Source organism: Triturus cristatus, chromosome 6 (genome assembly GCF_964204655.1).
Source record: "Triturus cristatus chromosome 6, aTriCri1.1, whole genome shotgun sequence".
Taxonomy (NCBI): domain Eukaryota; kingdom Metazoa; phylum Chordata; class Amphibia; order Caudata; family Salamandridae; genus Triturus; species Triturus cristatus.
In genome coordinates this window covers 1,918,183,287-1,918,197,988 of record NC_140589.1, presented here as the reverse complement: position 1 = coordinate 1,918,197,988, position 14,702 = coordinate 1,918,183,287, and the positions used below count along the sequence as shown (strand labels likewise).

The following is a 14,702-nucleotide window of genomic DNA, read 5'->3' as shown; positions in this document are numbered from 1 at the left end:
TATCCTCAGCTCATAGGTCAGCGGAATCTAACCTACTCAAGGCAAAAGAAAGCTATAAGAAGCAAGCAGACAAACATAGGAAGAGAGCAAGAGAGTATCAAGTGGGAGATTCAGTTTGGTTGTCCTCACGTCACCTCAGATTGAAAGGCAATCGAAAATTTCAGCCTCGTTTTGTGGGTCCTTTTCCTATAGAACAGGTCTTGGGTCCAGTGACTGTTAAATTGAAACTACCTGCTCATTTGGGTATCCATCCTGTCTTTCACGTTTCCCTCTTAAAGGCTGTGGCATCAAATCTTAGGAAAAGTAAGACACCCCCCCCTTTAAAGATTGAAGAACATTTAGAGTATGAAGTTAAAGGGATCTTAGATTCTAAAAAGATTAGAGGAAAACTATTTTATCTAATTGACTGGAAGGGGTATGGTCCTGAAGAAAGATCCTGGGAACCTGCAGAAGAGGTTCATGCTCCATTACATATAAAACGTTTTCATTTGCAACACCCCTTCAAACCAAGACCGATCAATCGGTCATTGAGAGGGGGTACTGTCAGGAACCTAGTGAACGTCATTTCTGTAATGGAAAATCAGAATTGCAATCGTAGGGTTATTGTGAAGCCCTCTAGTTGCAATTGTTGGGTAAACGTTTAGGCGGAATTGACCCCTTTAAGATGGCCGCCCTAATTGCTAATTCTTCTGATGTACTTGTGCTAAGGCATGGATATCGCGTGAACCGAGATTTCATCCTCGGCGCGCGCGCACTCCATTGCGCACTTCAATTTGAGTCTTGACTGAAGTAGAAGTATTTTCGTGTCGCGCTACAGTTTTCTGTCAAAACTGGTAGCGTTCCTCTTCGTTTTGCACATTCTCTTCAGAAGAGAAGAGCAGCATTCAGACCAGTTCGTCCTCATCACAGCTCCTCGTTTTGGGCAGTTGGTCAACTGTGCTGCCCCTTCAGCTGAGAAGTTCAAAGTTTCCCGCTGCTCGTCGAATTCCTGAGAAGCTTCCTACTATTTCACAGCTCCGGTAGGCTACCGTCAAATACGAGGTGAGCCAGTGGAATACCATAGTGACCAGAGACAAGTAAGAATTAGACTTGGTAAAGACTGCGTCGTGAACACAGCAAGTTCCAACTCTGTGATAATAAATGCTCAGTCTCCTTTTCCCCTTCCCCCCCTGCCTTTCATGCGTGCTTCCCTTTTTCTTACCTCCACCCTTGCTCCTACCTGGCTTCCTTTTTGCGCGTTCAGTCCTAGGAGCTGAGCATAAGGAAAAATCAACTTACAGTTCAAGGCTTCGCCTTTCCTCCCAGAGATTTGAAAAGCAATGAGTATTGACAATCGTTTTCTTCAAGAAGACTACTCAAACTGCTGTATGTTGTAAACCAGAATCCTCTATTGGGTAGTCGCAGCATGAGCGAGAAAGGTAGGAAGAGAGGCCCATAGAAGAATTAGAGAATTAGGTTAGGAAGGGAGTTTAACTGTTCCTTTTCTCTCCCATGTGCATTAGGAAAGTAGCTGTCTCTCAATCCCAGCTGCAACCTACTGAATATACAGAAAAAGAAAGAAGAGAAGCAATACTCACGCAGAACCTGGTAGGATAAAAGAGAGAGAGAGAGAGGGATCGATAGGAGGAAGAAGTCAGAAGTAGGTACAAGTGTAGTATTGAAGTGTTGTCTCCCTCTGTGCATTAGGTGCTCCTGTATCATCTAAGAAAGGCGACGAAGGAGTTCAGGTCCAGCACGAGTGTCTCTTCTCTGTCCACTTCCCCTTTCCCCCGGCCTGGAGAAGCTGCTTAACGCAGTGAGCTCCGGGAGGCGGGCATTGGGAAAAAGCAACATTCTGCCTCCGTGGAGATTCCAGCGCACCTTCTGACAGCTCCTCATGATCCTGAGGGTATCGTCAGAGGTGATGGTGCTCCAGATGGGCAGGGTATGCTGGGGTCTGGAGCCATTGGGTGCAATGGTTACGGGTGGGTCTTGGGTTGCGAAGCTGTCGTAGATCTCCTTGATCTTGTGGTGGAAGAAAGTGGCGAGGTTGTCGCAGAGGTCTTGAGAGGGGTAATGTCTGCTGTCTCCATGCTGGAATTGGCATATTCTTTGACCACGGTGAAGAGTTCTTTGCTGTTGTATGCATTGGCATTGATGCTTTTCTGTATAGCTGTTTTCATTGCTTTTCTGATGAGGTGGTGTTGTGCAGTGGTGGCGGTTTTGAAGGCTGCATGGTCTGCCAAGATCTTGCTGCTCTTCCATTTATTCTTGAGCCATCTGCACACATGCCTGGATTCTTGGAGGCCAGGAGAGAACCAGCTGGCTTTCTTGGATGGCCGCATGCCTGAGGGTTTCCTGAGGGGAGACAATGTGTCGGTGCAGTTGGAGATCGAGCGGTGGAGGTTGCGTGCTGAAGCATTGGCGTCCGTGGATGTTGGTGGTGGGGTTTTGCTGAAGGAGGTGGTGAGCTGGTCTTTGGTGACTTTGTTCCAGATTTTGCGAGGATGGCGGTGGGCATGGTGGTGTACGGTGGGTTTGGCAAAGGAGAAGTGGACGCAGTGGTGGTCGGTCCAATGTAGCTTGGAGGTGTGGCTGACGGTGATGTTGTTACTTGCAGAGAAGATGCGGTCGAGCATGTGTCCTGCTGAGTGAGTTAGAAGTGTGACCTATTGCTTAAGTACGATGGTGGCGAGGTTCTCGAGTAGAGAAGAGCTGTTGTGGTCGACTATGTTGTCCAGGTGGAAATTGAGGTAGCCGAGGAGGATGTAGTCCGTTGAGGCGAGAGCGTGGTGAGCGATGAATTTGACTAAGGCTTCGCTGAAGGAGTTAGGTGGGGTCTGGGTGTCTGTAGATGAGGGAACCGTGGAGGGTGGAGTTCTGGTTGGTCTGGATCTGGATCTGGAAGTGGAGCTGGAGGTGTTCCATGTCAGGTGAGTGTTTGTCGAAGCTGGTTGTGAGGCGGAGGGTGTTTTTGTGTACGATTGCGATGCCTCCTCCCTGCCGGTTGGTGCGGTACCTCTGGATGATTTTGTAGCTGTCTGAAATGGCAAGTTCAAGTGTCCGGGGCTTAGTGGGATTCATCTATGTTTCCATGAAGAAGGCAATGTCAGGGGAGATGAATTAGAGTAGGTCCCAGATCTCTATGGCGTGTCCTCTGAGGGAGCGAGTGTTGAGTAGGAGGCAGCTGAAGTGGTCGAGTCAGGTTCTCAATGGTCGTGCGGTAGGTGGGTTTGGTGTGCGGAGGCAGGAGAAGCCGCAGTTAAACGGACCTTGGGTGTCCTTCGGAGATGTGAGATGGCAGCAGGCAGTGGGGCATCCTGGGTTGAGTGCATGGAGGGTGACTACGTCGCAGCAGTGGGAGCCACGAGAACCAGGATCCCTGGCGGTGGGCGCGGTCCAGACAGGTGGGCTTGCTTTTGGCGCAGCCGCCCAGCAGCTGCCATTAAGTAGTGGTGGGGAGGTGGAAGGTGCTGGTCAGCTGGGAGGCGGAAAGCCACGCTGGGAGGGTCGGGCCCCAGGGGTAGGCAGCAGTGAGGGCGGGAAGTGCAAAGGGGGCACAGAGAATGGCACAGAAGCAAAAGGGCACAGAAGGAGAGATAAAACAAGAGATTTAGCACAGAAAGAGAAATACAGGACAGAAATACAAAAAATACAGGAAACAGACAGTACTACAGAGACCAGAAAGACAGACAGACAATACTCACCACTGGCCCACCAAGGATGAAGCGCAGGTGGAGGAGGGCCTCGAACTCAGGACCTGGGCACAGGAGGGCAGACCATTATTTGGTGGAGTTGGGCAGCAGGGGCAGGGTCAAGGGACGCGTTTACTGTTGTGCACCATATACATTTCATTCTCCAAAAACACAGGAAATGCTACTCTTTATTGCACTGTCCAAGAACTGTACAGGTAAATATTATAACTCGTACTCTTTTGAGGTCCTATATGCAAGTTTGAAGGATAGCATTAAACACATTTGTTAGAAGGTGTAGTAGCCAACACATAAATAAAGCCGCAAAACTGGCCACTATCTTGGCATCCTATCAGCATGTTTCCTCCTGCACTAGATGAATGCAGCGTCTGTCAAACCTCTCTCTATACCTCGTCATTGAACCAGTATGCATTCACTCTGAGGGCCACACAGGGGTCATTATCCTACAGTACACGTCACAATGAGCAAGAATAAAATCCAAACACCCCACTGTTAAAGGTCCATATGGAGGGAGGGGAGGGATGGGTGAGCATTTTTCATATGTGGAGGAAAAGCAGCATTTTGTCCTCTTACGCTCACCCCATAGCTGAAAAGGGGAATTTTCGGACCTTTTGTGTTAATTGTGCATTAATTTCGCACCACTTTTAGGTGGTGCTCAAAAGCTGCTGCCCTGTTTCAGCCAATGAAAGCATTAGCTATTGGTGCTGTTAGTTCCAGAACAGACAAGTGGCCCTGACAGATCACCCCACGTCAGTAGGACATGGCGTCTCCATCCCTGGGTGGCCGTCAAACAGCCTGGGCTCTCTGGGAGCTGGACCAAGAGTTAACTTCACTTGAAACAACTGGGCTTTAGAACCAGGGGCAAAGGTCTCCTTACAGGGGCAGCTAGTGAACGAGGGCGCAATATGTCTCAAAACCGCAGCTGGCATCAAACAAAGGAACATCTGGAATGATAACTGTTGGCGACTGTTAGGGTGCAGACAGGGTCAAGAGACAAAGGGGTTTTCTATCCCATTGAAGACGTGTATAATAACTGGAGGGGCTGAAATACATAGTTACAGAACGGCTCCTCTGGCGCAGACAAGTCAGTACCTCCAGGTATGTTCATTGCCAGTGCAATTCAACTAATACATGCACAACTAAAGCGGTCTAGACCCACTTGTCACCTGAGAAGTCAATCAGCACAGACAGAGTCAAGCCAGCCTCAGGCACACCCCTGGCTAGAGCGGTCTAGGCACACGTGTCACCTAAGAAGTCACTCAGCACACCCGGAGTCAAGCCAGCCTTAGGCACACCCCTGGCTAGAGCAGTCTAGGCACACGTGTCACCTAAGAAGTCACTCAGCACACACGGAGTCAAGCCAGCCTCAGGCACACCCCTGGTTAGAGCGGTCTAGACCCACGTGTCACCTGAGAAGTCAGTCAGCACACGCGTAGTTAAGCCAGCCTCAGGCACACCCCTGGCTAGAGCGGTCTAGGCACACGTGTCACCTAAGAAGTCACTCAGCACGCGCGTAGTCAGGCCAGCCTCAGGCACACCCCTGGCTAGAGCAGTCCCTCAACAGACTGAAGCAACTGACTGTACATAAGAGTAAATCTGGAACCTCCTACACATATGTACGATTAGCAAATGAAGCCTTGTCATTTTGGCCACCACAATCTAGCCCTAAGCTTTCATTTAGGAATAGAAGGTTTCTGCAAAGTGTAACTTCCTGGTATTTTCAAATGAATCAACTCGACTAAAATACCAGATTATAAGAGTCTGCAAAAGGAAAGCATAGGACAGAAAGACGCCATCTACTGTGACAGTCACCTCGAAGCGCTACATGTATAGCCAGAGTTTTAAAGCTCTTTAGCCGGTTTTGTGCGTGTAGCCAGTTGTCCTTTCTGCATACGTGTAGACAAAATTCACTTCTGCAGCTGTGCAGCCTGCGTTATCCTTTTCTACATCTGTCGAACGCAATCTCTACCACAGAAAGTTGCCCTTTATACACCTAATGCAGACTTGTCTCCTACAACTGTGTAGACACAACTCCCCCTTTCATGCACGGGTAGCTGAACTTCCCTCCAGCATCCAAAGTTATCCCTTTACACACATGCTACCGTATTGAATTAACTGCAATAAAAACAGGCTGCTTAACATGTTTTTGCAACATAAATTATGACGTAACAACCCCAAAGAGTAAACTCAGATGGCAAATTCCTAAATTAAAGCCAGGCTCTCTAATTGGGTGCAAAGCAGGTTGTAAAGCGAGATATTCACACATGGAGGCGCAGAAGGGGGTGCAGCAGGACAGTCATCAGATGAAGAGGCCCTCACAGCGCACACCGGGCAGAAATACTTTAAGGCAATGGAGTCAGAGAAGGGTTTAGAACATGCACCCAACCTCCAGGGATTCAAGTGGCGATATAAAGAAAATCCAACAAGTGCGTTATGGGAAATTGGGAAAAGTTGCACCAGCAACTGCTGGTCCTGGTTCTCGGTGCAGGAGAGGCGGTGAATGGTGGGGTAGGGACAGTCTTGGGTGGGAGGGGGATGTTGCAGCCCAGATGTGAGGGGTCCCCTCCCTTCTCTAGCTGCAGCCTGCTCTCTGGCAGCCCCTGCCACTGTTGCAGCTGCCCAGGAGACACGTGGAAGTGCGAGCTGACAGCGTCATCTGCGCACAACTTTCCCCCTCGGCTCCATTTGCCACTCACAAGATGGCCGCCGAGGCCGGTCACGTTGGGCAGCCATGCTGGAGGTGGCAACGAAAGTCAGCTTGACTGCTTACCAGTGGTGGGATAACGCGGCTGTCGGACCTCGAGGGAAATAATAATGGCCAATAAAAACCAAGCATTTGCAATGCAATAGGTCTCGCATTTACATGAGTTTCAGATATTGGCATTGTAAATGACAATGCGTTTTATTATGTTTAAAAGAAAAAACATAAATAAATGGTATTGTCAGTTATAATGCCAAAAGCTCAAACTTGCGTAAATGCGAGACCTATTGCAAGTGGTAGGCATCACGGACAACGGGAGCGAGGGAGAGACGGGGAAGAACAAAGGCACGGACAACGGAAGCCGTGTCTGCAGTAAGATTTAAAGTGCAAAGATGTGTAACTATTTAGGACCATCCCGGGGTGTGATGGTTCCGTCAGTGCCTGCAAATCCCTGCAGCTCCACAGGTCCTGCTTTTGTTCAGGAGTTTTTTTAAAAACCCCTAGAGTGACTGGTTCCAAAGTCCACATTGGACAGTGTTTCCTTTTGGAACAGTACAGAGATGTTCAGAATGTCTAACCCTGTCAATCTCTGCTCTGTCCTTCCTCCCACATAGTCTCATTGCCAACAGCCTCCCTGCCAACATTTTTCTGTTCTAAACCAAAATCATAAAACATACTCTTTTGCTAATGCCCGAGGCTCCCACTTGAATCCTTAACACCCCTAAAGAACTATTCACATGTCACAGGCATTTCAGCCAACTGCGTCCTTGGACCTGGAAGATTCAGTGTTTGAAAAGACTCCATCAGCTCAAACGCAGCCTCCTTATCCTTCAGCATTTTCGACATGTTCAAGCCCAGCCTCCACAACCTTCAGCATCTTGGAAATGCTCAATCCCAGCCTCCACATCCTTCAGCATCATCGACATCAACAAACCCAGCCTCCACATCCTTCAGCATCATTGACAAGCGCAAATAAAGCCTCCACATACTTCAACATCATTGGCATGAACAAACCCAGCCTCCACATCATTCCGCAACATCATCATGCTCAAATAAAGTCTCCTATCCACAGGAGTCGCCCACAACATAGGTCACAGCAGCATTTTATGCCTCACAGTGAAGTTTAAGTCCCATCGCAGTGAGAACTCTCTTCCCAGGGTTCAGAATCCTATTCATCAATCATCATCTGCATTGAAGCTTCACATACCTGAAGTCGCTCCGGGAACCTCTCGGGCTTCATGAGGATCCAACACTGAAAAGGAAATGACACTTATTAATATCTAGACTATCGCAGACAAGTAGAGTTATCCAAAAAAGGTGTCCACTTTAATGTGATTTCATGAATTATTATTAGGTCTCTGTAATGTAGGATCTTAAGTAGCCCCCAAAAGCTTAGTCAGAATGTGCAGGAATGGTTCATTTATGTGGCAGGGTTTACTACGGAGATATTGATTATGATGGGTTCAGGGCTTTGTCAATTAATTGAACAAGGTAGGGGGTGGGGTTTGAGCTCTTGAGTAGCCAAAACCCAATGCCTAATCAAGATCTGCCCTCCCATGAGTGAAGGGGACATCAGCCTTCGGACAGATACCACATCACTGCCAGGATATCGGAAATGGAAGAGAAATGCATTCTCGATCACTGTGGAACAGATGCAAGACATGCAGCTGAGTTACAACAGGATATACCAATATTGTATAAAACTTATCAGTTAAAAGCAAAGCTCAAGGAGAGGACCAGCCGCAAGATGATCACAAGAGGTCTGTGATTTCTAGAACGTTCTAATGGTGGGGACACCATCAACTGAACTTGCGGGTCTCTGTCTGGTTAACAATGGGAACCAATGGGTTTCTGATGGCTGAGCCTCAGGTGGCTCTACCATCAATCAATCAATAAATCAACCAGGGTTCTTGTAAAGCGCGACTACTCACCCGTTAGGGTCTGAAGGTGCTGGCAGATGTGGGGGTGGATCTGCGGTTCAGTCGAAGAGCCAGGTCTTGAGGTCCTTCCTGAATTGAGACAGAGACAGTTATTGCCTGATATGTAGAGGCAGGGAGTTCCAGGTCTTTGCATTGAGATAAGAGAAAGATCTTCCTCCAGTCGTGTATAAGAAGTTGGCCTGGTATATGCTGTTACTAATTAAAGTGGGCACCGTGCACCAGTCCAAACGACCCTTATGATGTTCAAGGTCAAAGATAACCTTTAGAAAGCTATCCTAGTGGTAGCTATGGAGAGCAGCTGTCAAGCTTAATCTTGAAGGAATGTAAAGCAGATTGTTTTACCAGAATATCACCTTCTGAATGACTAAATGAAAGGAGAACCACAAAGTGTTTATATAAACAATATATATTTATTTCTATAACACTCTCTACTATTCTCTACACGAAAATAGAACACAAAAGCACCAATACGATATCAATAGAACAGTTGTAAGTAGCACAATACACAGCGGTCTCCAGGGGGAGACCGAACCATATACGAAAGAAATTGTATAACCATCACAACTTGAATAGACACAGTCCCTAGAGCACGTAGAATCGCTGGGGCCCCAAGGAATCATCGAAAGGGAGTAGATCGGGACCCCACGGAGGACAGGTGCAGTGTGTAAACATTAGCGCGGGCTCCGTACAACTCTATGAGAAAGTCGCGGTTGGAAAGTTACAAGTTAAGGACACTTCTAGGAGGACTTCGAACAAATCCTTTGGAACTTAAGAGTTTCTAGGGCCAACCCACCCTTGGATACCCAGGTACCCACGTTACCTATCCCAGAAGAGCCGGGTGCTTAGGGTTCAAGTGGTGTAGGTGTGGTACTGTAAAATTTGGAACCACATTGGAGGCAGGCCCCTACCCTGCTGACTTTGGTATCCACAAACCGCAAATGACAAATGCGGTATGTACAAGTGTTTTCGTCATGTTTAACCAATGAATTCACCGTATATATATATATATATATATAATACTACATATTGAACCCTCGTGTTCCATATTAGAACAGTAGCCATTTTTAGGTCTCGCCTGAGCTATCGCGTAAGCGATGCTCTGCAAGACTGATTGAGAGGGCTCCAAAAAAATGCTACCAGGCCAGCCTAGACGTACAGTGCATGTGCGCGGGCGCGCGCGCGCCGCGCTTTACCGCGATTACTTTCACTTTCGCGGCCGCTTTGATGTTTGATCGCGATCACTTTCACGGCCGGCGCTTGTTTCATCTCTTGCTTGCTTTAAACTATACCCCGTACAGGCATTCAGACGTTTTCTTTTGTTGACACGATGCAGTGAAGCCAATCAAACGGAAACTTAAGCAACAAATCTTATCGGTAAATCCTTTCCAGAGACAAAAATAAAGCAGTGCGCACACGAAATACCGCCCATTAATCAAACACTCAATTCAGGCCGGGGACTTGGCGTCCTTTTCCTTCAACTGAAACTCAACTGCCAAAGCGAGAGGGAAGGTCTCTGCGCACCACGGCGCTGCCCGGCCGGTAATTCTTCTACATTTTTAAAGATAAGAAGCAAAGTGAGCAGTTCATCAAATAAAGATGGCAATTATGATTTAATGCGAGGACTGCTCAAACAGTGGCCAGGAGGATAATCCGTCACAGCCAGCTTTGGAAAGGAAACTTGTGCACAGCCAGACCTGATTCGCCAGTAGATGCATACAGGAAGCCAACCCAGGGAATTCTATACAATAATCTACTGCTGACTAAGAGGCCCTCTGCCGCCATGTTCAAGTGCGAGGAGTGAGCTGTGCACCTTTTTTGGTTGGCAGTTGCAGAAAACATAATGTGCCTGGTCTCTTCTTGAATTTAAAAAGAAATATGTCAAAAGATCTAGATAGGGCGATTCTAAGGTTGGTTCAATCATGTGTGCTGTTCATATATATTGCCCTACAATTAGAGAGTTCATTCGTTTTAGCTGGTATTTCCGAAAACAATGTGTGTCGTGGTGAATGAAATGAGCGAAGAATAATAGGATTCGATGGAATCGGATAAATGCATATGGTAATCTGACTAAATGACCATACGTTTAGATCAGACGCGTAGATTTCGTGTAGCGGGTATTTTGGTACTCAACGGATAATTGTTCCGGTGAGCTGCGATTTTGTTATCCTTTATAGTGGCGCTTCAGCGCAAAAGCTAACATGGATTTTTTTGAACAAGGCTCTATGGTTTTTTCTTTAGGGCGGTAAAACTTGTTAGCGCATAGTGTGACGGAGTATACTTCCACGAAATACTCTTTCGATACCACAGTTACGGCATCAAAGGTAGGAATGCATTTACGACTGTGCATTGGTCTTATTGTGCTTTCAAGCAGTGTCGGGGCATTAACAGGGACATTATATGTTTTTTTCCACAGGTAGCAAGTGATAGTGGTTTACCTACGTTTATATTTTCAATCGGCACACGTATTCATCACATTAGAAGTTTGAGGTAACTGTTTTCATTTTTGCTACATACCTTGAACTGTTTACCAAAGATTTGAGCTTTCCATCCTCCCAAAGGTAAGAAAATTGAGGATCATCACTGGATACTAGCAATAGCTATTAATCGTAGCGCTTACAAATGGCAGACGTGCAGTATGAAGCGCTACAAAAACAACACACGTTATTACTTTCGCCATTACAGGCAGACCACAAATCTTCACCTGAAAGACAGTGATTGACAAAAACACCAGCTTAATGCATTCAACAGGAAAAGTAGGTATGAATGCGTCGTCGTGTGTATTAGGAGCCAAGTATATTGATTACTGTTCATTACTTTTGAGATACACACACACACGACAGACAGGAATGGGCTCGGCCTTCTACAGCGAGTAGTAGTTCAAGCAGCTGAAAGTAGTTACGCTTCCAGCAGGGCAGGATGGTAAATAAACACTGAAGTGAACGGAGTTCTGGTACCCTTCGGTTCCAGAAACATGTTTCAGTTTATTAACACAGAGCGAGAGAGGGGGTTATACAGAGGTGCTCTTGGATGCCAATAGGTCTCGCCTTTGGGACCTTATAAGTGTTTAGTTATCCAGCACAATATCCTTGGTGCATCATCAACTGTTGCAGGGCTAAACACTTATAAGGACTCAAAGGCGAGACCTATTGTATTTCAAATGCTTTTTTTGTGTGTGTAGCGCTGCATATCGCACCAGTGGTGTCATTGCGCTTCAAACGTTGGTTACTAGGAGGGCAACCTAAAAGTGAAATGTTAGGATAGTGCCAAATTGTTATGAGAGTAGAAGCTTGGTTACTAAGGCGCTGCTTTAATTCGGGTGTATCATGACAAGCTCATTGTGGCATGTTGAAGAGCGCTGTGAAAATTCCACTTCACCAGTAGCGAATGGTTTCAATTGGATAGCACTGCGCTTGTTTAACCCATTGCACTCTATAGTCCAGTGGCAAAAACCTGTATTATGTTACAGCTCAAGCCATTTTTAAATGGACTTTAGGAATTTCTGTCTCGATCTTGCACATTTTCCCACTATCCTTCATGTAAAGTTTACTGATGTCCTTGACTTTAACCGGGGCAGGAAGTTGTGAGGTTGCTCTTTCCCATTTATTGTTCACTGTTGATGTAGGTCTGAGTTCAAAAAAATTACGACGGTGTGAGCATTAATCGTTATGAGAAATTTCAAAACCCAATGCAAGCATCTTACACTCTATGCAAGTCAGCGTTGTCTTCAGTTTACTCTCTTAGTTACAGATCAACGACATTGGTAAATTTCCAGACATAGCCCCTTAGCCTAGTTTTTATAAGCCTAATAACATTAGGACAGGGTTCACAGTGTGTTATGCACTTTAAAAACAAGCATTGGCATAGCCAATAGGTCTCACCTTTGGGACCTTATAAGTGTTTAGCAATGCAACAGTTGATGTTGTTGCACCAAGGATATTGTGCTGCATAACTAAATACTTATAAGGTCCCAAAAGCGAGACCTATTGGCTATGCCAATGCTTGTTGTGATTGCCCTCACATAGGCTGTGTGCTAAGGCCATGCCTAGGCCTAAAGGACACCTACACCTTCTGTGACTTCTCTGTGACCTGTGCAAACTGACTCCACTGCCCGAGGTCAGCCCTGTCTGGCCGGTTCCTTTTACTGCGGCCAACTGGGATAAGCATCAGGGCCCGAGGCATCATAAATTCCTTCTTCCCACACGAACCCTGACTAATCTCTTTCACATCTGACTCTGTTTCCTACTTTATGGCTTGTTTTACGAGCAGGAGGTGCCCGTTTTATTGGGGTCTGCTGATATCTGATGAGGGTTCTGAGCCTTGCTGGGTTAAATGATTGAGGGCTGAACGAACTGAAATGTGGGATTGTCATCATGACTCTGCCTTTTCTTTGAAGCCAAAATATGTGAATGACCACTTGTAAAACAGGGGCGGTGTTGCCCAAAGCGGAATATTCTGTATAAAAGAGAAGACTGTTTTTTGTTCTGGAGACTGCCTCATTCAGTTGCTAAGGCTTCTGTGCGACGTAGTCTCACTCATTTGAGTTTAATAAAGATGTCTTTTCATATTTCAGCTTCTTTGCCAAGTTCTTTGTTATATTACTTGCGCCATGAAAATTTGAAGTACTGCATAGGGAAACCGCCATCGTTTCCAATGGAGGACTTAGAAGAAATGCTGCTGCCGTGAAGGTAAAAGGTGTCCGGTGAAATCCAAGCCTGGATTCTAGGTGAGAGGAACCTGAAAGCAGAGGGGACAGAGTCTGGGTCACTTCAGGTGACCAGGGGCTTGGTAGTCGTATGCCCACCGATGTTGGATGCTTCAGGAAAGCTGAGGGGTTGTTTGACTTTGCAGCCATGAGGACCAGCAGACATTGGGGACAACCAAGGACTGGAAGTGATCTGTCCCTCGAAGGATGTCGAGTGATAAGGGGTTGATGTCTGGCTGGAGCATCAACAAGACTTGGCAAATGCAATCCACGCAGGAAGGACAGGGTTACGGTACCAGCCCACGGAGCACTCAGTGCGAGGAGGCCAGAGATCCTCAGTGGAAATACTGCTCGGGGTCAGGACTACATGGAGTCAAATGCACAACTCAGGAATCACCAACAAGCATGTGCAACTGCAAATGTACACGATGCACAGTGGTCCGGGTCACGCAGTCCCCACGAGGGATACTGGCCTCAGAATTGCTGAGACTGCAGATCGACCTCAGGGACCTTTGGAAACCCACCTCCTGTGTTGCTAAAATCTTTGGAGTCCTCAGGAGCTTGGGAGATGCAAGCCGGTCCGATGCACTTAGGTGCTTGCTTCTGCAGGGGAGTAAACTGCTTTACTCCAAGGGAGATTCTTCAGTCGTCCAGCGTTGTGCAGACCGTCGAAGTCTGTGGAGTCTTCTTAGTAGAATCTTGTCCAGGTAAAATACAAAGAGCCTAAGTCAGGTAAGGCCTTTTATACCCACTCGCGAGGGTAGGAAAGATACAGGGGCCCCTCCTATGAGAGGGGCAGGACATAGGGGTGGCTACACCCATGTCCTTTGTCCAGTTTTGCACCAGAGCAGGAGCCAACGGCTCCCAGAACTGGTTCTAGCTGTACTATGCGCAGTGATACCAAATGTGCCCACAGTGCAGACTTTCTGGCCCTCTCAGAGTGCACCCACCCATCCCCAGTACACTAAACCCTGTCTGGGAGGTGGTCATACCACCCTGTGACAGGATACCTATTGTCTTGCCTTCCCCTGCTCGAGCTTGGCTCAGCAGCAGGAGGGCAGAAATGTGTCTGTGGCTGGCAGCGTCCATTTTGTGCTGCCGGTTTAAGAAAGCTGGTAACGAGTAACCAGTGACCCATGCATGTCTTCGTGGAAGGGTGGAATCATACCTCCCACAACAGTTACTGATGTGGAGGTATTATTTAAAGGTGTTTGACACCAAACATGACATGTTTCTAAGCAGCCGTTTTAAAGTTAGGGTTTACCACAAGGTTATAATGCACATATATGTATGGCTGCATCACATACAACCTGGGAGAACGGTCTCCGAAGGCTGCAGAGGGGGCCTGCTCATGCAGGGGCACCCTCATGTAAAACCCAGCACCCTGCCTTCAAGATTGATAAGGCCTGCTTTAGGGGTGACTGATAGGTTTTAAGTGTAGTGATTTAGATACAGATATAGGGATACTATATCTAAGTAAGGGGTGCATGCACCACCTTACACAGATTGCGGTAGCAAACCTGTGGTGTCATTTTGAATGGTCTTTGATGGGTGGCATAATACATGCTGCAGCCCATGGGAGGCCCTGGTGTACCTAGGCCTTTTGTACATGTGTACAATATACTAGGTACTGACAAGGGTACCCCAGTATCCAATTTGGAGTGTAC

The 14,702-nt window shown here is 47.0% G+C and overlaps 1 protein-coding gene across 1 annotated transcript in view; it reads right to left on the bottom strand.

Annotated features, from left to right (window-relative positions):
* The window catches only part of LOC146822461 (NACHT, LRR and PYD domains-containing protein 3-like), a 357,577-nt gene that overhangs the window by 322,866 nt on the left and 20,009 nt on the right, over window positions 1-14,702 (bottom strand). The window contains exon 2 of the mRNA XM_085610062.1: window positions 7,601-7,645. Within this exon, the coding sequence (XP_085466188.1) occupies window positions 7,601-7,645 (45 nt within the window). The remainder of the gene's footprint in view (window positions 1-7,600; window positions 7,646-14,702) is intronic.